This window comes from Oncorhynchus clarkii, chromosome 24, assembly GCF_045791955.1.
Source record: "Oncorhynchus clarkii lewisi isolate Uvic-CL-2024 chromosome 24, UVic_Ocla_1.0, whole genome shotgun sequence".
In the NCBI taxonomy this organism is placed as follows: Eukaryota; Metazoa; Chordata; class Actinopteri; order Salmoniformes; family Salmonidae; genus Oncorhynchus; species Oncorhynchus clarkii.
The window spans coordinates 26,127,597-26,152,032 of NC_092170.1; the positions used below are offsets into that span (position 1 = coordinate 26,127,597).

At 43.1% G+C, this 24,436-nt stretch overlaps 1 protein-coding gene across 1 annotated transcript in view; it reads right to left on the bottom strand.

Moving 5' to 3' along the window:
• LOC139383131 (WD repeat and SOCS box-containing protein 1-like) overlaps nucleotides 1-23,337 on the bottom strand; it is a 37,154-nt gene extending 13,817 nt beyond the window's left edge. Inside the window, exons 1-8 of the mRNA XM_071127478.1 lie at nucleotides 22,973-23,337; nucleotides 21,712-21,880; nucleotides 16,576-16,844; nucleotides 9,003-9,134; nucleotides 8,173-8,273; nucleotides 5,052-5,224; nucleotides 4,838-4,951; nucleotides 2,657-2,764 (exon numbers count right to left, since the gene is read on the bottom strand). Of these exons, the coding sequence (XP_070983579.1) occupies nucleotides 2,657-2,764; nucleotides 4,838-4,951; nucleotides 5,052-5,224; nucleotides 8,173-8,273; nucleotides 9,003-9,134; nucleotides 16,576-16,844; nucleotides 21,712-21,880; nucleotides 22,973-23,012 (1,106 nt within the window). The 5' untranslated portion in view covers nucleotides 23,013-23,337. The remainder of the gene's footprint in view (nucleotides 1-2,656; nucleotides 2,765-4,837; nucleotides 4,952-5,051; nucleotides 5,225-8,172; nucleotides 8,274-9,002; nucleotides 9,135-16,575; nucleotides 16,845-21,711; nucleotides 21,881-22,972) is intronic.
• Nucleotides 23,338-24,436: the final 1,099 nt, after the last annotated feature.

The window sequence follows — 24,436 nt, forward strand, 5'->3', positions numbered from 1 at the left end:
TTAGGTGTGTGTGTGTGTGGAGTGGTGTAGGTAGGTGTGTAGAAGTGTGTGTGTGTGTGGAGAGGTGCAGGTAGGTGTGTAGGAGTGTGTGGAGAGGTGCAGGTAGGTGTGTAGGAGTGTGTGGAGAGGTGTAGGTTGGTGTGTAGGAGTGTGTGTGTGGAGAGGTGTAGTTAGGTGTGTGTGTGTGGAGAGGTATAGTTAGGTGTGTGTGTGTGTGTGTGTGTGTGTGTGTGTGTGTGTGTGTGTGTGTGTGTGTGTGTGTGTGTGTGGGGAGAAGTGCAGGTAGGTGTGTAGGAGTGTGTGTGTGGAAAGGTGTAGGTAGGTGTGTGTGTGGAGTGGTGTAGGTAGGTGTGTAGGTGTGTGTGTGTGGAGAGATGTAGGTAGGTGTGTAGGAGTGTGTGTGTGTGGAGAGGTGTAGTTAGGTGTGTGTGTGTGTGTGGAGTGGTGTGTGTGTGTGTGTGTGTGTGTAGGAGTGTGTGTGTGTGTGTGTGTGTGTGTGTGGATGTGTGGTGGTGTGTGTGTGAGAGGTTTAGTTAGGTGTGTGTGTGTGTGTGTGTGGAGTGGTGTAGGTTGGTGTGTAGGAGTGTGTGTGTGTGTGGAGAGATGTAGTTAGGTGTGTGTGTGGAGTGCTGTAGGTTGGTGTGTAGGAGTGTGTGTGTGTGTGTGTGTGTGTGTGTGTGTGTGTGTGTGTGTGTGTGTGTGTGTGTGTGTGTGTGTGTGTGTGGAGAGGTGTAGTTAGGTGTGTGTGTGTGTGTGTGTGTCTGGAGAGGTGTAGGTAGGTGTGTGTGTGTGTGTGTCTGGAGAGGTGTAGTTACAGTGCCTTGCGAAAGTATTCGGCCCCCTTGAACTTTGCAACCTTTTGCCACATTTCAGGCTTCAAACATAAACATAAACACAAACTTATCTCCACACACTCCTACACACCTACCTGCACCTCTCCACACACCTCTCCACACACACACACTTCTACACGCCTACAGTGCCTTGCGAAAGTATTCGGCCCCCTTGAACTTTGCGACCTTTTGCCACATTTCAGGATTCAAACATAAAGATATAAAACTGTATTTTTTTGTGAAGAATCCACAACAAGTGGGACACAATCATGAAGTGGAACGACATTTATTGGATATTTCAAACTTTTTTAACAAATCAAAAACTGAAAAATTGGGCGTGCAAAATTATTCAGCCCCTTTACTTTCAGTGCAGCAAACTCTCTCCAGAAGTTCAGTGAGGATCTCTGAATGATCCAATGTTGACCTAAATGACTAATGATGATAAATACAATCCACCTGTGTGTAATCAAGTCTCCGTATAAATGCACCTGCACTGTGATAGTCTCAGAGGTCCGTTAAAAGCGCAGAGAGCATCATGAAGAACAAGGAACACACCAGGCAGGTCCGAGATACTGTTGTGAAGAAGTTTAAAGCCGGATTTGGATACAAAAAGATTTCCCAAGCTTTAAACATCCCAAGGAGCACTGTGCAAGCGATAATATTGAAATGGAAGGAGTATCAGACCACTGCAAATCTACCAAGACCTGGCCGTCCCTCTAAACTTTCAGCTCATACAAGGAGAAGACTGATCAGAGATGCAGCCAAGAGGCCCATGATCACTCTGGATGAACTGCAGAGATCTACAGCTGAGGTGGGAGACTCTGTCCATAGGACAACAATCAGTCGTATATTGCACAAATCTGGCCTTTATGGAAGAGTGGCAAGAAGAAAGCCATTTCTTAAAGATATCCATAAAAAGTGTAGTTTAAAGTTTGCCACAAGCCACCTGGGAGACACACCAAACATGTGGAAGAAGGTGCTCTGGTCAGATGAAACCAAAATTGAACTTTTTGGCAACAATGCAAAACGTTATGTTTGGCGTAAAAGCAACACAGCTGAACACACCATCCCCACTGTCAAACATGGTGGTGGCAGCATCATGGTTTGGGCCTGCTTTTCTTCAGCAGGGACAGGGAAGATGGTTCAAATTGATGGGAAGATGGATGGAGCCAAATACAGGACCATTCTGGAAGAAAACCTGATGGAGTCTGCAAAAGACCTGAGACTGGGACGGAGATTTGTCTTCCAACAAGACAATGATCCAAAACATAAAGCAAAATCTACAATGGAATGGTTCAAAAATAAACATATCTAGGTGTTAGAATGGCCAAGTCAGAGTCCAGACCTGAATCCAATCGAGAATCTGTGGAAAGAACTGAAAACTGCTGTTCACAAATGCTCTCCATCCAACCTCACTGAGCTCGAGCTGTTTTGCAAGGAGGAATGGGAAAAGATTTCAGTCTCTCGATGTGCAAAACTGATAGACATACCCCAAGCGACTTACAGCTGTAATCGCAGCAAAAGGTGGCGCTACAAAGTATTAATTTAAGGGGGCTGAATAATTTTGCACGCCCAATTTTTCAGTTTTTGATTTGTTAAAAAAGTTTGAAATATCCAATAAATGTCGTTCCACTTCATGATTGTGTCCCACTTGTTGTTGATTCTTCACAAAAAAATACAGTTTTATATCTTTATGTTTGAAGCCTGAAATGTGGCAAAAGGTCGCAAAGTTCAAGGGGGCCGAATACTTTCGCAAGGCACTGTAGGTGTGTGTGTGTCTAGAGAGGTGTAGGTAGGTGTGTAGGAGTGTGTGTGCGCCTCACCCAGCTGCTAAGACACTCCCATCAATGGAAAAGGCACAACAGAGGCCATTAATGAGGGGAGCGATGGCCTTGGGAGACTTCTCATCAATGGTCCAGAAACGCACCATTCTGGGGAGAGAGGGATGGACAGAATGAGTTAGTGGGTGTGTAGAAGAGAGAGAAGGACAAAATAAAGAGGGAGAGATAGACCGCAAGAAGGGCGCTGGTCAGACACAGCTGACACAGATCACATGGGAACTGCATTAGAGCCAAAACAAGCTGGCTGAAAGAATGTAGAATTCATATTGTTCCGCTTCAAAATTTTAAAAAGGGTTTATTTTCACTATTAAATCAAATGTAACTGTTCAAATTCAAAATGTTTTATCCTCATCCTATCTCTCTTCTTTTTCCTGGAGAGGAGAAAGATCAACTGGAGTGAGCTTTGGCAAATGGAGGCAAGCAACATCAGCTTCATCATAAGAGCTGTTTATGATGTGCTTCCATCACCAAAAAATCTACATCAATGGTATGGCGAGGACTCGACCTGCCCCCTCTGCCCAGCTCCAGCGACTCTCAGGCATATAATGACAGGTTGCAAGACCAGCCTCTCACAAGGCCGCTACACCTGGAGGCACAATCAGGTCCTCAAGAGCCTGGCTGCAGCACTTGAGACCAAGAGGAGTGCAACCAATTCATTACCTCCAAAAACAAGCAATCCCATCAAAACAGCAACATTCATCCGGGAGGGACAGAAAAGGCCCAAGTATCCTCCTACAAAGCCAGAAACTGGACACCTAGCCATGGCCCGGGACTGGAAGATGCTTGTCGATATTGGCCAGCAACTAATTTTTCCACCTGAGATTGCTCCTACCAACCTTAGGCCAGACATGGTACTCTGGTCCCCTTCACGAAAGGCTGTGTACATCATAGAGCTCACAGTCCCGTGGGAAAACTCTGTTGAAGAGGCCTACGAGCGTAAGAAACTGCGTTACACAGAGTTGGCAGCAGACGCAACTCAGCGTGGCTGGAATGCAAAAGTCTGGCCAGTTGAAGTGGGATGCAGGGGATTTGTGGCTTCTTCCACCATCAGGTTGCTGAAAGAACTTGGAATCCATGGACAGGCTCTGCGGCAGACCGTCAGAGCAGTTTCTCAAGCAGCTGAAAGAGGCAGCCAGTGGATCTGGATTAAACGGAAGGACCCTTGCTGGGCTATAACTTCATGACCCCCCACCCCCACCTGAGAACCCAATTCAGATCCCTCCAACTTGAGGAGGGCATATGAGGTATGCGGTCAGCTGTCGGACTGGCTCAGGGAAGAGGACGCCCCTGCCTTGCATAGTCCCGTGGGAGATCTTAATTGGGCATGGGACACAAGCTAAGGCTTGATCACCCTTTAGCTGGCCACCTTTGATGAGAGTGTTTAGTGATTAAAGGCAGAAACACCCACTGATTCGAAGGCACACTACTGAGGATGTGTCCCAAAATTGACATCTTAACCCAGTCTAAGAAATAAACCTCCCATGCCACTCTGTCAACATCACGGCAAATCTCATGCGAGTGCATTCCATCTATTGGCACAATGGACAGTTTTTAACATCTCGTCCTGTGTTTTATGATTCTGATAAACTAATCTTGGCAGATGTGGCTGAGAATTTTTTTTGTCCCCGCCATTTTGTGAGACTTGTTCCTCCTCTCCCTCTAAGCACTGCCTTCGCACTGGTAAACACTTAGCAGCCTAACCAACGAAGGGAAGGGCTAAGGAGAGAAGGAAGCAAGGCGTCAGCGGTTGATTAATGGCCGTCATGTGACCCATTCCCAAAGGGGGCCCTGCCTGGCTGCAACAGCTCTGTTCTCACTCAGACCCCATTAAGAGCCGTGACTCCCTCTCTCTCTCTCTCTCCCCCTCTGCTTCACAGCGCTCTGCTCCTGCAGAAAACTAAGACTTTTTCATCAGCAGAGGGCACGCAGTTTACCATGTACAATGTGAAGTGTGACAGCGCAAGTGAGCTTGGTGAAGCAGCTATGGCCAACACAAACTTACAAATCTACACCAGCCACGCTCTACACGTGTGGTAGAAGAGAACGCCTTAGAGAGAGGATCGATCAAGTAGCCATAAGAATCTCAAACATTTTTAAAGCTGAGCTTTTCCTTATTGGACCCTTCTGATGCACCCGACACAGGTCTCAGCCTTTGTTCCTTACCTGTCGTCAGTGATGCTGGCGATGTGACGCCCGTCATGACAGAATGCTACGGAACGTACCCAGCGATCGTTGGCCCCTCCTGCAAAGATGGGCGAGGGGGGAGGGAACAGGTGCCTGAAGGAGAGAAAAACGCAGAGATAAGAAAACTTCAACAAGGTCTTAACAACATCATTGTGTCATTGCTTTGCCCTAGTTCCTGGTGTCTGTGACTTACGCTAGCTCCAGCAGCACAGTGCCCACATGGGGGTCCCAGATGATGACGCGGGTGTCGTAGGAAGCGGTGGCGAGCAAGGCGCCATCAGGAGAGAACTCACAGGACACCACGTCATTATGGTGACCCTCCAGCTTCCGGATCAGGGAATATTTATCCATATCCCAAAGGAACACCTACAGAAGGAAGAGGTTCATGTTAGAGCCAATGGAATAACACTATGCAGGGACAAGCATTTTAAACAACTTAAAACACTTAACTTAAAAACTACTGACATAAATTGTCAAAACATATGTCATGTAAATTACAAGTAGTTAAATTAAGCAACAAAAATAAAACAAGAAATAAACAGAAAAAACTTTGTATGCTCAGTGTCATTTTATGGCTTATGTGTTGAACTACAGACCAAACAATGCACAAAATAAATCACATGCTACTCAAGCAGCAATTCTATGTTATGTAACAAAATGCATGTCACTGCACATCTGGTTTCTTAACATAGCTGCTAAAATAGTGCTCCATATAAATTGTAGTTTTCTTGACGTAGGCTAGCATTTAAACATTAATATCCAATTACAACGTTCTCAATATAAACACTTTTAAGTCTATAGAAAAAGAAGAAAATAAAACAAGTAGTAACTTAAGGTAACATAATGTTACTCCACTGGTTTCCCCTTTCAGAGTTCTAGTTCACTGTGATTACAAAAGACTCGCACCTCCGGTGGAAGCCTACGAAGAGACATACTGCAAGAGAAAAAAACATTTGATGGCCAAAAGGTGACGCCTTTGGACACACATTTGCAACATGTGCACACGGTTTTCAACAGTCAGCCATAAAGCCTTGAACGTTCCTTTGCTCCAGAGCAATGTAATGCATGCGCAAGAGGAACATGCCTTGTTGTTTGTTAAAACTTTAAACTGACCAGAACAGAGCAAATCTAATTAAACTCAAATTCTAGAGGGGCTTTAACAGTGATGTTGAACTTGTAACTTTTAGAACCATAACAAGATTGTATAGGCCTATTGAAAACGTCACAAGGAGTTCTGCAAACATTACACTTGAGCAAAAGTGCAACATTTCAGCTAAAGTAGAAAATGCCATTCCACAAACAAGTCAATGGTTTCTGGGTGCTACTTCAGTTCAAAATGTTCTCCTACTCCCTCCTCTAGCGTTAGTGTGAAATGAAAGGAATCCAACGCATGAGGCTACTGCCTGCATTTTAGGCAAGCTACACCACTCCACAGTTTATAAGACAGCCAGCTGCCAGTGACTGGAAAATCTGCTCCAAAATGGCAGACAGTTACAGTTGCCTCCTTTGTTTTCTGTGGCGTTTTTAATGAGGCTCAGTTCTCTATAAAATTTCTGTTCAAGCAATTTAGAGTTCAGTTTGAATGTATTAGCAGTTTTGTTTTTTTGTACTATGACGAGTATGTGTTTTGGTTTCCAGTCATTCTGTATGAGAGACTGTTCTTCCTCTCCCACTATAGTCACAGAAAATGATTGACCGTTAGGTTTGTTTTCTCTGTTTTAACAAATAAATATGCAAATGCTAATCAAAATGGGACATTTCCGTGAGGAAAATACTGCCCTTTGGCCAATTATGAGGCAACAGGGAATTCACTAACTTACTTCATGTTTTTTTCAACTCCAACATAGTCCATGTTCATTTTGGTGGAGTGTTTGGGACAAAGGCAGACATTTATGGGGATGACGGCAGTCTGCAGAGCCACAAAGAGTCCTTTCAATTCTCATTTACGCCAACAATGACCTGACCCCTGCACACTAACTCCATTACTAAAGGGGCTGAGCGGGGCGGCCACAATAGAGACGGGCGTGCTGACTGGCCCTTAAACATGGAAGTTAGGAGGATAATGGAGAACTAAGGATATCAAACTAAAATTAACTGATGTTAACCTCCTCATTATGGAGAGACATAAATAATCATAACAATGTCATTCATACAAGTTAGAGACTGTGGGAGGGCGAGACTGACATTGAACTGACAAAAACTCCTAACCTAACAAAATGTCAGTTAAGGTATGCTATAATAGGTAGGGTTTCTAATGAAGTACATTTGGGAGTGGGGGGCGAGGTGAGATAGGGAGGGAGGGACAGTAGGAGGTGAAGGAGAGGGGTAAGGGACCATGTGGGTGGGAAGTATTTACTTTACTGCAGTTTTAAAATCACTGTTTTAGAACTGATATAAAAGGAGGAACTGCGACAGCGGAGGTAGACAAACATGGAGACAGCAGCACCTACGTACGGGAGACCTTGCGGTCAGGTAGGTGCAAGGCTGCCCTGCCCCCTGGGCAGAGGCACAGTGCGTCCCAGCCCGGCAGTAGTAGTGGCACTGGTGCCACCAGCCAGCCGTCTGCACCGGCTGCTTTATGTCAGCGCGGCGCTCCCTCCCTTCAAAAACACTCACACACCTGCCACCTGTGACAGGGAAAGCAAGACACTTATGGACACACAGCCTAACAACAATCTAGCTGCACCCTGCACAAGAAGGGTGGAACTGGCTACAGTAACTAACTACTAGCATGTTAATGAGGTTCTTGCAAAGTGTACATCTGTGACTGAAGTCATTGGGTCCAATCACGCACTGGCTGGGCAGCCATTTTGAGGACTACGCCACTTAGCTAACCATCTCATTTTCTCCTTGCATACTCTTTACTAAATACCAGGTAGATTTTTATCAAAAAGGGAAATCCAAAAATATTTAGAACATTTCGTTGAATGATTTTGGTCTGCATTGAGGTTCAAAGGTCATTAAATAAAGCATAGCAATCTGCATCCCACATTCTAAAGCATCGAATTAACAGTTTAGATTGTGAGCTGGATTGTAGATGGAGGATAAATACCGGAACTATTACAAAAAGGTGTGTGATCATTTGTTTAGTCTACATGCATATTACAATACCAAAGCTATTTCAAACCAAGCCAAACCGAACTACAGGCAGGGTTGTTGAACTAGTCATGACACCAAGCATAACGGTCAAGATTCAGTTGGGGGGAAGGTGGGAGTGTTTCATTGGTAGGTCATTGAGCATAACTAGACAAGCAATAGCACACAGAGAAGCAGTTCATCTCAAAAGGGAGAGAAAGGGGAACAGGTGTACGTACTGATTTACTGGCTCCGACAGAGCAGAGGACTGAGGAGTCTGGTGAGAATGCGCTGCAATAGACCCAGTTCTGATGACCCCGCAACACTTTCACCATGTTGCCTACAACACAGCATCACAGGTTGTTATGACATGTACATGTGACGAAAAAATGCACAAACTATTTGCTTTAAAGAAATTATTATTGTGATGAAGTAACAGTACAAATGTCTGCTGATGATGTTTCCAAGGTTTATAGGATTGTCTGCAAGATTTCAATAGGGATAACTGGGCTATTTTAATTAATGGGCTTAGATAGTAAAATGTAGGTTTTTCCAATTAGGCTCTGGAGACTAGGCTCCTACTGCTTGCGTTTGGATATGTTGATTGTGTCATTTGAAAATGCACAGATAAAATAGATGTGTTAGTCAATAGAGGAGAAACTAGGTCAGACCATGCCATGGCTATGCCTTCCTCTAGGCTTTTGTTCAGGAGACCTTGGACTTGGGCCCAATTTGAACATTCTCTGCTCATGTGAGCTTAGAACGCATGCAGGGAGTGAGGGGCCTTTCAAGGTGGAACCGCCAGAAGCAGTAGCTCATTCCACTGGAACAAAAGCAACTTATCGCATGCTCCCTACTTCTTCAGCTTCGTGTGTGGATGTGTATAAGGCAAACACACAAAAACAACATCTGCATGAATCATAATAATCTTGACCTCAACAGATCTGTGTGGCTTGCTGGCACAGCTGTACAAATCTCTAACAAAAACAATAACTATGTTAACAAGCATGGAAACTGGTTTCAGTTCCAAGATAATAAAAAGGTGTTCCTCAGGGCTCAGTGTTCTTACCGTCATCTTTCAGGTCCCAGACCCTCAGGGTTTTGTCTCTGGATGCCGAGACTAGCATGAGGCTGCCATCAGGGGCGAAAGTCAGGTCTCGCACTATATCTGTATGGTCCATGAGATTCAGCAACAGCTTTCCTGTAAAGGCAAACAACCCCAGAGTTAATAATAAAGCTAATGAGATACACAGCACAGACGAGTTACTGTAGGTCAACTCCACCACCTCTGTGTACACAGCCTTGGGTAATTTGTCATGATTTGTGGATTAAAATGCCACAGAGCTGCAATTTGCTTTATTCCCTCTGTGGGGTGTAGAATAGTGTGGGTTCCACACCCATGTGAAAAGTAACCAGAGCACTGTCAGTTTGTACAGAGGCACAGAAAAAAATAGTTAGAGTATAGAAAATAAATATTTAAGAGGGGAAAGAAAGAGGGCGGCCACAAATGAATTCTTCATGTAACAACTAGTCCCACTGACTGTGCTCTTTTCTTTACATGATGAGTTGGAGACCAGGAGAGCTCTATTTCAAAGGCTGGTCCTGGTGTTGACAGTCAAAGTGACTCAGAATACCCTCTGGATAGACTGACACACAATAGTTGAAAGCAGAGTAATCCTGAATTAAACCCTGCAATTTGTTACTTCCTGATACTCAGTCCAAACACTGGTTCCATTGAGGGGAGAATGGGACTCAATTACAGTAGCTATTCTCAAATAGTCTGCTAACAGTTGACAACTCTAAATTGGGGTATAATAATCTATTATAATAGTTATTACAATAACACCCTAATTGCACCTGAAGCCAAATCCTAACAAAAGTAATGCCACCGGCAATATTCAGCCATGAAATAAAGAAAGCAAAGCCAGAATAATCAGTTCTTGATAAAGTGAACTGGAGATCTGGATCGATGTCAGAATTCCCCGCGATCACTGGAGCCAGGAGTGAAATACAGTTGAAGTCAGAAGTTTACATACACTTAGGTTGGAGTCATTAAAACTCGTTTTTCAACCACTCCACACATTTCTTGTTAACAAACTATAGTTTTGGCAAGTCGGTTAGGACATCTACTTTGTGCATGACACAAGTCATTTTTCCAAAAATTGTTTACAGACAGATTATTTCCCTGTATCACAATTCCAGTGGGTCAGAAGTTTACATACACTAAGTTGACTGTGTCCTTAAACAGCTTGGAAAATTCCAGAAAATGATGTCATGGCTTTAGAAGCTTATGATGGGCCAATTGACATCATCCGAGTCAATTGGAGGTGTACCTGTAGATGTATTTCAAGGCCTATTTTCGAACTCAGTGCCTCTTTGCTTGACATCATGGGAAAATCAAAAGAAATCTGCCAAGACCCCAGAAAAACAATTGTAGGCCTCCACAAGTCTGGTTCATCCTTGGGAGAAATTTCCAAATGCCTGAAGGTACCACGTTCATCTGTACTAACAATAATACGCAAGTATAAACACCATGGGACCATGTAACCGTCATACCGCTCAGGAAGGAGACACGTTCTGTCTCCTAGAGATGAACGTACTTTGGTGCGAAAAGTGCAAATCAATCCCAGAACAACAGCAAAGGACCTTGTGATGCTGGAGGAAACAGGTACAAAAGTATCTATATCTACATAACCTGAAAGGCCACTCAGCAAGGAAGAAACCACTGCTCAAAAACCTGCATAAAAAACGTCAGACTACGGTTTGCAACTGCACATGGGGACAAAGATCGTACTTTTTGGAAAAATGTCCTCTGGTCTGATGAAACAAAAATAGAACTGTTTGGTCATAATGACCATCGTTATGTTTGGAGGAAAAAGGGGGATGCTTGCAAGCCGAAGAACACCATCCCATCCATAAAGCACGGGGGTAGCAGCATCATGTTGTGGGGGTGCTTTGCTGCAGGAGGGACTGGTGCACTTCACAAAATAGATGGCATCATGAGGATATATTGAAGCAACACCTCAAGACATCAGTCAGGAAGTTAAAGCTTGGTCGCAAATGGGTCTTCCAAATGGACAATGACCCCAAGCATACTTCCAAAGTTGTGGCAAAATGGCTTAAGGACAACAAAGTCAAGGTATTGGAGTGGCCATCAAACCCTGACCTCAATCCCATAGAAAATTTGTAGGCAGAACTGAAAAAGTGTGTGCGAGCAAGGAGGCCTACAAACCTGACTCAGTTATACCAGCTCTGTCAGGAGGAATGGGCCAGAATTCACCCAACCTATTGTGGGAAGCTTGTGGAAGGCTACCCGAAACGTTTTACAATTTAAAGGCAATGCTACCAAATACTAATTGAGTGTATGTAAACGTCTGACCCACTGGGAATGTGATGAAATAAATAAATCTCTACACTATTATTCTGACATTTCACATTCTTAAAATAAAGTGGTGATCCTAACTGACCTAAGACAGGGAATTTTTACTCTGATTAAATGTCAGAAATTGGGAAAAACCGAGTTTAAATGCATTTGGCTAAGGTGTATGTAAACTTCTGACTTCAACTGTAGGTGTGTGAGAGAAAGAGTGGGAGAGAGAACCAATGAGTCTAGGAGAGAGGGGGGCCTAGCGGGGTTGTGACATCAGCACTGTGTTGGCAGCAGGGAGAGAGGGGCCGTGGGCAAACATCATCATTCAGGTGTGTCAGTAAAAAACATGGGAGGAGAGGAGGTGCAAGCAGACAGCCAGCTGGGCTAAAATGAACGTCAACACATTATATCACCCACTGACTGTCTCCAACACAGCCTGATGGGTAGGATTTCTAAACTTTAAATATTGTTAATCATCAGTTATACTAGAGGCATGAGGAGTGCCATAGTCTAGTTTCTACACCAGAAGTTAATGGGTATCTGTAGGAGGAATGTATATGGGGTCAGGGAAGGTTGGATAGGAGCCAGGGGGCTTTGGGAGGTGCTGAGTAGAGGAGAGGCAATCACATGATTGCAGTCACTGATAATGGTGGAGAGCTGTGGAGTAGTGAGGAAGGGGGTAGAGGTCAGGTCAGCTTAAGGGAGAAGGAACAGTTTGTGGCCCGTATCAATTAACCTAGTAATAAAGATGTCATGTTTAGAGAGGAGGAGACTCCACCCAAATTGGGGTATATAAACTCAGCAAAAAAATGTAAGTCCTCTCAAACTTAACATGTGTAAACAAAGGGGGGCGGGGGGGTCAAAATAAAAAAATAACAGTCAGTATCTGGTGTGACCACCAGTTGCATTAAGTACGGCAGTGCATCTCCTCCTCATGGACTGCAACAGATTTGCTGGTTCTTGCTGTGAGATGTTACCCCACTCTTCCACCAAGGCACCTGCAAGTTCCCGGACATTTATGGGGGGAATGGCCCTAGCCCTCATCCTCCTATCTAACAGGTCCCAGATATGCTCAATGGGATTGATATCCGGGCTCTTCACTGGCCATGGCAGAACACTGACATTGCTGCCTTGCAGGAAATCACGCGCAGAACGTGCAGTATGGCTGGTGGCATTGTCATGTTTGTCATGTTGTTGCCGGTGATGTCTGGTGAGGACCTGCCTTACAACAGGCAGTTGCGGACAGTCTGAGCACTGATGGAGGGATTGTGCGTTCCTGGTGTAACTCGGGCAGTTGTTGTTGCCATTCTGTATCTGTCCCGCAGGTGTGGTGTTCAGATGTACCGATCCTGTGCAGGTGTTGTTACATGTGGTCTGCCACTGTGAGGATGATCAGCTGTCCGTCCTGTCTCCCTGTAGCGCTGTCTTAGGCGTCTCACAGTACGGACATTGCAATTTATTGCCCTGGCCACATCTGCAGTCCTCATGCCTCCTTGCAGCATGCCTAAGGCACGTTCACGCAGATGAGCAGGGACCCTGGTCATCTTTCTTTGTGTTTTTCAGAGTCAGTCGAAAGGCCTCTTTTGCGTCCTAAGTTTTCATAACTGTGACCTTAATTGCCTACCGTCTGTAAGCTGTTAGTGTCTTAACGACTGTTCCACAGGTGCATGTTCATGAATTGTTTATGGTTCATTGAACAAGCATGGGAAACAGTGTTTAAACCCTTTACAATGAAGATCTGTGATGTTATTTAGATTTTTACAAATTAACTTTGACAGATAGGGTCCTGAAAAAGGGATGTTTCTGTTTTTTGCTGAGTTTATATACTACCACTGGTGGAAATATGCATTTGTCTTATGCAGCTGTATGACCCAATGGGTGAATAAACTTGGTTTAAACTTTACTAATCGTCCGTGAGTTTTAATAGGTTCATTTAGAACCTAACAAGACCATAAAACAGGATACCAGCTAGAGGTGGGTGTGTAGATGATGAGATGGGCAGAATGGCATGGTGACCTTGTTTCATTTCTGGAACAGAACAATGAGCATTCTCTTGGCACTTTTAGAAAAACTCATATTATAGCCCTGTGTGCATCAGGAAGGCTTATGTAACCCGACTGGGATAAATCGACTCTCTTTAATGATTGGCTACTAAAAAGAGTACCTAATAATCCTGCATCTGGGCAGCTGTTGATGTCACAGCAATCAAACATATATCCAGAGCCAGTGTTGTCCCCCTATACTCATTTCTGATGTCACAGCAATCAAACATATATCCAGAGCCAGTGTTTTCCCCTATACTCATTTCTGATGTCACAGCAATCAAACATATATCCAGAGCCAGTGTTTCCCCCTATATTCATTTCTGATGTCACAGCAATCAAACATATATCCAGAGCCAGTGTTTTCCCCCTATATTCATTTCTGATGTCACAGCAATCAAACATATATCCAGAGCCAGTGTTTTCCCCTATACTCATTTCTGATGTCACAGCAATCAAACATATATCCAGAGCCAGTGTTGTCCCCCTATACTCATTTCTGATGTCACAGCAATCAAACATATATCCAGAGCCAGTGTTTTCCCCTATACTCATTTCTGATGTCACAGCAATCAAACATATATCCAGAGCCAGTGTTTTCCCCTATACTCATTTCTGATGTCACAGCAATCAAACATATATCCAGAGCCAGTGTTTTCCCCTATACTCATTTCAAATCGTTGCCGCCACTACAAAAAGTATGTAGAAAAGAAAATGGACCTATTATGGAGCTTTGAGCACTAAGAATCACCCAAATCAAAATAAATATCATGGCATGAGGCACCCATTGATTTTGTTATGATTGAGCCACTTAGATAGCATAAGAACACATCATAAACCATTGCAAAATGTGTAAAATTGCAGGAAAGTAGCTTTAAAACTTTAATGTTCTCTCTCTGCACCATGACACATTGTGTATAATTGCAGGAAATTCCCTTTAAAACAGAAAAAAAGATAAGGACCTCTAAATACTAAGCCCAATTTTGATCCATATAAAACCCTGGAGTTCCAAGTTACAACGTACATTTGTATAACTGAATGCATTCAGAGTCTTTTGTGGTTTTTCAATTGGGTAAATGCAGATGGTCAACCCCATTCTCCAGCCTATTTATTTAAAGCTGCTATACAGCTCAATTGGGCAAAAGGTTGTAACGCTTTTGAATTGGAAATTATACTAAATTTATTTAAATCGTGTAATGTCCTTTTAAAAGTCACCAGAAGCGACCTTCTCATAATCATGCAAAAAAAAATATATCACAGGTGTGCCTGACCCCACCCAGCAAAAAGAAACCTGCCTGAAACCCCCCAAAAGCTCAATTTGACACCGCTGCTGAAAAAAATTAAATACATTCCATTTAGGACACGAGGTACCACCAGTTGAGCTCTACCCAAGACATATCATTTCCTCTCCCCTTGTTTGCTCCCTTTCACATACAGTGGGGCAATAAAGTATTTAGTCAGCCACCAATTGTGCAAGTTCTCCCACTTAAAAAGATGAGAGGGCCTGTAATTTTCATCATAGGTACACTTCAACTATGACAAAATGAGAAGAAAAAAAAATCCAGAAAATCACATTGTAGGATTTTTTATGAATTTATTTGCAAATTATGGTGAAAAATAAGTATTTGGTCACCTACAAACAAGCACGATTTCTGGCTCTCACAGACCTGTAACTTCTTCTTTAAGAGGCTCCTCTGTCCTCCACTCGTTACCTGTATTAATGGCACCTGTTTGAACTTGTTATCAGTATAAAAGACACCTGTCCACAACCTCAAACAGCCACACTCCAAACTCCACTATGGCCAAGACCAAAGAGCTGTCAAAGGACACCAGAAACAAAATTGTAGACCTGCACCAAGCTGGGAAGACTGAATCTGCAATAGGTAAGCAGCTTGGTTTGAAGAAATCAACTGTGGGAGCAATTATTAGGAAATGGAAGACATACAAGACCACTGATAATCTCCCTCGATCTGGGGCTCCACGCAAGATCTCACCCCGTGGGGTCCAAATGATCACAAGAACGGTGAGCAAAAATAAAACATTTTGGTAAAAACTCAACTCGTCGTGTTTGGAGGACAAAGAATGCTGAGTTGCATCCAAAGAACACCATACCTACTGTGAAGCATGGGGGTGGAAACATCATGCATTGGGGCTGTTTTTCCTGCAAAGGGACCAGGACGACTGATCCGTGTAAAGGAAAGAATGAATGGGGCCATGTATCGTGAGATTTTGAGTGAAAACCTCCTTCCATCTGCAAGGGCATTGAAGATGAAACGTGGCTGGGTCTTTCAGCATGACAATGATCCCAAACACACCACCCGGGCAACGAAGGAGTGGCTTCGTAAGAAGCATTTCAAGGTCCTGGAGTGGCCTAGCCAGTCTCCAGATCTCAACCCCATAGAAAATCTTTGGAGGGAGTTGAAAGTCCGTGTTGCCCAGCAACAGCCCCAAAACATCACTGCTCTAGAGGATATCTGCATGGAGGAATGGGCCAAAATACCAGCAACAGTGTGTGAAAACCTTGTGAAGACTTACAGAAAACGTTTGACCTCTGTCATTGCCAACAAAGGGTATATAACAAAGTATTAAGATAAACTTTTGTTATTGACCAAATACTTATTTTCCACCATAATTTGCAAATAAATTCATTAAAAATCCTACAATGTGACTTTCTGGATTTTTTTTCCTAATTTTGTCTGACATAGTTGAAGTGTACCTATGATGAAAATTACAGGCCTCTCTCATCTTTTTAAGTGGGAGTACTTGCACAATTGGTGGCTGACTAAATACTTTTTTGCCCCACTGTAGGTGTAAAGAGCCCCACCCAATTTCTGCCATGCTGCTTTCAACTATAAGATCTGTGAGAGTGAAAAAAGGTAGAAGGGCGAAGTGGATTTTCTGGAATGAAAACACAGCCCAGGATGTGTGTGGAGAAAGTTGATCCAAGAAACGCCCCTACGAGGCTTCAACTTCCTCCCTGCTGAGAAGAGACATACTGATTCAATAACTTGCATTGGTACATGGAACTAGGAATAATGCACTGTGAAAACAGAGCCGCCCAGCTGGTCGTGATGTTCATGTTTGGGGCGGCAGGATAGCCTAGTGGTTAGAGAGTTGGACTAGTAGTCGTTCTGCCTCTGAACAGGCCGTCATTGAAAATAAGAATTCCTCCTTACTTTCCTAGTTAAATAAAGGTAAAATAAATAAAAAATGTTTAATCAGGTGCTCACCAGTATAGACGTCCCAGATCTTGACACGTCCATTGTTGAGGCCCGTGGCAAGCAGCAGCTGGTCCTGACCGAACTTGAAACGGTGCCACTCGATGTTGACGCAGCGACTCTGCTTCTCTGGCACAGACGAGCCAAAGGCCAGGCCCCACACGATGTCACCGCAGTCGATGGTATGCTCCCTGGGCTCGCCCACTGGCACCACTGTTCCCCCCTCGCTGTTCTGCCGCGACAAACGCTGAGGGCCCGCTCCGGTGGAGCCTTCCCCAACACTGGAAAAGAGGAAAGACGGAGAGTGAGATGGGGGCAGAAAAAGAGAAGGGACAGAAATGGAGATGAGGGTAATGGAGGGAAAGGAGAGGGAGAAACGTGAGTTACATGTAGGTAGCATTACTTTTTAATGTAATGCACCTGAATTCAATAGATCCAGGTGCCAAACAGCTAAAATAATTATGCACATACAGGAGGAGAGCACTGAGTGATACATGCAGTCTAATGTGGTGAGAGAGGGTTGGCTAACTTGGTCCATGAGTTTCATATTGTTAAGAAAGATATTCTGATGATTATTCCCTATTGGAATTTGGCCTCCAGGTAACCACTAAGGACGGAAGTCATCATAAACAGGTCTTAGTAACTGATATCTGGGCCCATGAGCCACAAAATCAGCCATGGGTGTCCTTTTAAAATGTATAGTCTATTGAACCTCTAGGACTAAGCCTTGATTCAATGTTTTGACCAATGTTCTGTGTTCTGAACAAGTAGGCCTACATAACGGGACATGGATTACGATGGGACGTTATATCGGACTCTGTACCAATGGGACTGCTGCTCAAATTTGGCGAGAATAAAAAGAATGCGGGACACTCATTTTAATGACATTTGCCTTTCCACATTCTGGCTGTTCAGCAGCAGAGAATACCCACAACTCAGCGAGATGGCAGCGAAGACATTAATTACCTTTCATTCTACATACTTATGTGAGACAGGCTTCTCCTCTCTTGCTGCAACAAAATCTAAATATTGCAGCAGACTGGCTGTTAAAAACCCTCTGTGTCCCTCTCCTCCTTCCCTCTGAGGTTTGACCTGTTGTTGTCCAAGTGGCAGGTACACCAGTCTCAATGATTGAGTGAGTCAAACATCTTTTAACATTATATTTATTTAACATAGTATATATATTGATATATCGTTATTTGCTTATAAAGATTCAGTTGCTATTAGTGATGCACTGATATGACATTTTTGGCCGATACCGATATCAGATATTTTCCCTACCAAAAACATCTGATACCGATAAAAAAAAATTGTGGCCTTAAGCATTCTAGTACAGTTAAATCGTACACACACACACACACACACACACACACACGTCGGTCTCAGGCACTGCATTGCAGTGCAAGAGGCATCCCTACAATCCCTGGTTCGAATCCAGGCTGTACCACAACCGGTCGTGATCGGGAGTCCCATAGGGCAGTGCACAATTGGCCCAGCGTTGTCCGGGTTCGGCCGGGGTAGGCAGTCATTGGAAATAAGAACTTGTTCTTAACTGACTTGCCTAGTTAAATAAAAGGTTGCACACACACCAAAAAGTTATTTTGTTGGCATTCACATAGGTCCCCATTACCAGTAAAACAAAATCAAAACCTATTTATTTCACTTACTTGCTGTGCTGTTTCATTGTTCATTTGTTTCATTCTCATCCAGGATTTCATCATATATGTCAAGCAGTGAAGTTTCAGCTCTGTCCGTAGCCTCTTCCTCGGAGCACACTGTCACTGTGTCCGTTTCCGTCATGTCCAGCTGTGTATGTACATTTCATGTAAACCTTGTTTCTTGTCTACATCACAGTAGCGGTCCTTGTATATAACATTGAGCATGGTGGCGACAGGGTAAAGAGAGAATGTCACCGAATTGCTTGTTCACAGCCTGTGTGGGCCGTTTTGTTGCAGGGGCAAACTGTTGTCAATGGCAACTGTTTCATACGCCAATGTGGGCCAGTAAAAACATCCAACTCACCAGGAAAATGGGCCATCTTCACTCCATAGAAAATAGTCAGCACTAATGCCGCACGCTAGCTAACTGGTTAGGTTAGCATTGACAAAGTCAGAATGGGCATGCGCACTCCACTGTTATGCGACAGAATCGGTGGCGTTAGAAAAGATATAAACACAAGATGTAAAGTGCTGGTCCCATGTTTCATGAGCTGAAAAAAAATATTTTCCATACTCACATAAAGCTTCTCAGATACAACTTTCCTCAGTACGAAATCCTCGATGACCCACTCTGCTGTCAGACTTAGCATGCTCATAGGGCTGATATCGCTGGTCCACATGTCAGTCGTGAAGCTAATAGCAGTGACGCTATTACTGTGTAACTCCGAGAGGGCAACATCTGAAAAACAGCGCACTTGGTAGTGTGTACCGGTGCTCGACCAGTCGGCGAAAGCCAATATCACCCACGACAGAGAACGGTTGATTGTCAAGGGCAATGAATTCCATTATCTTGCCGTTAATGGATTTCGGCTTTGAGTTGCCTCGCTGAAATTTCCTTACTCCTTCAAATGCCTGCTCGATCCACACAACAGACATTGTGGGCTAGGTCGGGAATCCTGTGTTGCACATGTAGCGCAACATTTTACGTGGCATCATTACATCATGTACCTACGTTATATAGGTATGCACGTCAGCTTTGACATCGGTTTTGCACATCAGCGTTAAACTAGACATCAGGCCAATACCGATGTTGGCATTTTTAGCTAATATCGGCCAATTCCGATATGTTCACCGATATATCGTGCATCCCTAGTTGTTATATTGTTTTTATTGACAACACAGGTAATGTGATTGTGTATAATGACTAAATTATATTATTTTTGTTTTGTCATTTATAGACAGACAGCCCCTGAAGAGAGCGACACTGCCCATGTGTACAACACAGACAGACAAACCATGAAGAAAGCCAATTAAATACACAATTCATTAATTTAGTGTAAAGTAAAAAATAAATTAATGTTCATTAAAAAAGCGATAATGAATTATAAAAAATATTTGTAAAGTCCCTGGCTCAAAATAGTTTGCGAAAGATGCGTTCCTCTAAGACAGCCTATCTTCCCATATTAATATCTCTACACCGTGACCGCTTTTCAATTTCTAACAATCTCTCTCCACTAGACAGGACTTGCCTAGCTAACCACAACAACATCCAATAGGTAATACCAAACAGTGTACTACAGTACAACATGTCTACTATACAATAAGCTCTTTTTGCTCAGACAAGTTGAAAAGGTTCTGGGGAGGTCACAAGGCTTTATTGTGTGGAAAAAGAGCCAGCTCTGCAGAAAGGCAACTGATAATACATGCCACGTGTCCTTGGCAGCTTGCTCCACAGCACACTGCACTGTTTCCTCCTCACAGGGAAGGATAGCACAAGTAATGAACTACAACTACTAGAATATTCTAGAACGAGCCCAAGAACTCAACTAGAATTGTAAACAACAATTTGGACTGTCAGAATCTAGAATGAATTTTCAGTTCTGTGGTGTTATAGAATGTTGTGGATATTAGAAAATCAGATTGGATGCACCTAGGTCTTAGTCTGACTGACACCTAACTCGAAGTCCTCCTGACTTTAGAGTCTGGATAGACTATTTTGATGTCAGCATGATGCCTCGATAATGAAGGCTGTGTTTTTTAAATAATTAGTTATCTTCGGTCTTTCTCACTCAAACACCCACATGGTGAGCCACATACAGCCCCTGAGCACCGCCCCCTTCCAATACAACTGTTGGATTTTCAAACTCAAACAATGTGAAGTCTCAACCCCCCATGAAAAAAACACATCAGAGAACCAATCAAAGCTCAGTAAGAATGAAGCACAAATACTGCATTTTACAACAGCCTCCTGTCCAGACCAGGGTCGGAGCTCCCTCTGACCACGTGAGCCACGTCAGCCAGGCTACCCTGGCCTGTTACTCGACATAAAAAGGAAGTAGGCTGTAGCCCTGAAATAATGTAAAAGTGCATTTATAGCCCTCAGCCTTCCTTGAGTATTGATTTGATGTGTCATTGTTTACAGAAGGGTTTACAGTCTGACACCAAGTAGTTGACTTCATGGCAGTAAACCTTACATTATTTTACAACATAAGGATACAGTAATAAAACCCTAAGCTGCTGTGTGTTGCTTTCTCTTGCCAAAGACAAGAAAAGTTTGACTGCACTTTACAGAAGCTTTTCTAACATGCTAAAATTATAGGCTAAGATAACACAAGGCCCTTGAGTATATATCCACTTCTGAATAACAAGAAGCAGTGTCTCCTTTCCTCTAACTTGGTTTACCAAGAACTCCTCAATAATGAAAGTCCACTCTACGTTATCAACAATCAGCTGCTGCTTTAAAAATAGCAGAATCTAGTACAGAACACCATCAAGATATTCAAGCAAAACAAAAGAGCATATTGTAAGAAACATTAGGAGACAGGAATGATGCAACAATGTATAAAAATACAGTACCAGTCAAAAGCTTGGACAAACGTACTCATTCAATGATTTGTCTTTATTTTACAGTGGGGGATTTTTATTTATTTATATACAGTACCAGTGGGGGGCTACAGCCTACTTCCTTTTTAAGTCGAGTAACAGGCCAGCGTAGCCTGGCTGACGCAGCTCCAGTGGTCAGAGAAGGAGCGCCGCCACTGGCCTGACAGGAGGCAGTTGTAAATGCAGTATTTGTGCTTAATTCTTGTTGAAGTATGCCGTGCGACCTGTTAAAGTAAGAATGGAGGAGCGCTGAAAGGGCCTTAAAACACCAGACAATGAAACAGGCACGGCAGCCGCCAAATGAATACCCAGTGGGCTCCAGCAACACACCAGCACATGCCACATTCACTGTCTCTCTTGCTCCCCTGCTCTCTACTGATGTCTCTGCCAAATAGGACTCCACGCCAGTCAGTGCATTCATTGCACAGACAAATTAGTTAGGCTATTCAGATATGTTAAACTGTTGAATTTCAAAACTCAAAAGGAATAGTTGCTTCTGTAGGCCTCATTCAAAATGTAAACAGACCTCTGAAGTAGGGCCTAACCTGTTACTTTCTGATCACAATTGTACTGACCAAGAATGTACAGGTACAGTACAGGTACTTACAAATTCTTCAGGCATTTTGACCAGGGAACGAGCGTCACAATGCGATGCCCTTGAGACCAAGCGAAGTAGGAACCATCAGGTGCAAAGGCTACAGTCCAGGTCTCTCGCCCAGACTTCTGGTCAAAGGGAGCAACAGGCACTAAGAGTTCACCAATGAACTTAGCCTTACCTAAAAACAGAAACAAGAGGTCAGCACGGGAACAATAGCACAAATACCACGTTGACATGGTGCTTGTGAGCAACATCTGAATGATAGTGTAGAAAATATGCTTCGGGGCCAACTGACCTCTGCCTGGTGGAACCAGCCTGATCACTGCTTTCATCATTCTATTTCACCAGCCTGGTCGCTGCATTCATCAATCTATTTCTAAAGGCAAACACAGATCAGGCTGGTTCCACCACCCTAAACAGAAACCTCTGGTGTAGCTGGATATGAACGTTCAATGTCAGAATTGATGCTTAAAAGTAACTTTACTGAGAGATTCTGAGAGTCAATACTGTTTTGTTATTTGACATCCCATTACATGTAAATCAATGATAATGAAGTTGGCTATAAAACACAACATATTATTAGCCCAAATACCCATTTAAAATAAGTGTATCATAAAGATTTGGTTGACCAAGTAGCTAAATGAGACATATATCACTTTGATTTATTACGCAGTGTTGCAACAAAACACACTATTGTATTTATTTATTATTAGCCCAACTTATTTTAAGTGGGTAACAAACATTCGGTTGGAATATAAATGAGACATCATATATCACATTAATGTATTATGCAATAGAGGTGTTGCAACAAAACATCAATTTTATACAATAGCTATCTGATAAATCAGTGCGCTTCCCCGACTAAAGAGTCATACTTCAGAAACGTAGTTACCGCCGTCGCCTCCACCACCGAATGACGTGAGAAACAAAGTGTGCCGACTGCTCGCGCGATGTGTGGGTACAGAGCTTCTACCATATTGTCTTTGGTGTGGTGGCACCTAGTATAAACCGCGGGTGTATGGTGAATATGTGACTGTAGTGTGTGAGTCGCTAGTCTAGTAAATAGGATATATGCTATGGAAGGAACGACTTGACCTACACTAGAAAATAAAGTAAGACTGCCTATGACGTCACCGACAGATGAAAGGTGTAACATAGTAGCTGGCTAGCTATCTAGGTTAATGTATCTTAGATAGCGAGATGAACATTAACGTTTGCAACCCCTCCACCCCAAACACAGAGCAGGATAGTGAAAAGGATCTCAACCTACCTATTTCATTTTCGTTTACAGAATTAGGGAAGCTTGCCATCTAAATAGAAACCGGATCCGTAGAGAAAAGACTATTGGTTTAATAACAAACGTTTTGTGGAAAATAAACAAAGTAGCTAGCTTTATAATTAGCCAGAGAGAAAGCTGGATTCCGACGTCTGGAATGCTGTGCACGTCGCGCACGTAGCCTGCTGCAAATGTAATATCGCGTGAGCCCTAAAAAAAACAATTATTTTAGGAATTATCTTCTTTAAAATCCGTGTGCAGACTAGGTTTTGTTCAATTCAACTGGATGGCTAAAATCTGCGTATATTGAAATCCACGAAATGACTGTGTTACAAGCACACCGTTGAAATACAATGGCTGAAGAGTAGACTTGATGGCATCTTTTCTTTCACTGGGGAGGTGAGGTCTATCTGAGTGGCAGAGTTTTTTTGTCAAACGTCATCACAGTTACCAAGGTGATAAAATGGCACCTCCCCTTCATTTGTAACCGTTTTCCACTCTCATTTACAACCATTTATATATTTCTCTCTTACTGTGCACTGTTCTATTGCAAAGGCAAATGGGTATATATAACAAATCTTTCAAACCAGAACTATTTTTCTGTTGAAGCTTAAAGCTATGGTGAGGGGGACAACAAAATTAAATGTGCATCGTTTACATTGGGGGATTTGTATTTATTGGATGTATTTATTTAACCTTTATTTACAGTTGAAGTCAGAAGTTTACATACACCTTAGCCAAATACATTTAAACTCCGTTTTTCAAAATTCCTGACATTTACTCATAGTAAACATTCCCTGTCTTAGGTCCGTTAGGATCAACATTTTATTTTAAGAATGTGAAATGTCAGAATAATAGCAGAGATAATTATTTATTTCAGCTTTCATTTCTTTCATCACATTCCCAGTGGGTCATAAGTTAACATACACTCAACTAGTGTTTGGTAGCATTCCCTTTAAATTGGTTAACTTGGGTCAAACTTTTCAGGTAGCCTTCCACAATAAGTTAGGTGAGTTTTGGCCCATTCCTCCTGACAGGGCTGGTGTAACTGAGTCAGGTTTGTAGACCTCCTTGCTCGCATACGCTTTTTCAGTTCTGCCCACACATTTTCTATAGGATTGAGGTCAGGGCTTTGTGATGGCCACTCCAATACCTTGACTTTGTTGCCCTTAAACCATTTTGCCACAACTTTGGAAGTATGCTTGGGGTCGTTGTCAATTTGGAAGACCCATTTGCGACCAAGCTTTAACTTCCTGACTGATGTCTTAAGGTGTTGCTTCAATATATTCACCTAATTTTCCATACTCATGACGCCATCTATTTTGTGAAGTGCACCAGTCCCTCCTGCAACAAAGCATCTCCTTCCTAAACGGTATGACGGCTGCGTGGTCCCATGATGTTTATACTTGCGTACTATTGTTTTTACAGATAAACGTGGTACCTTCAGGCGTTTGGAAA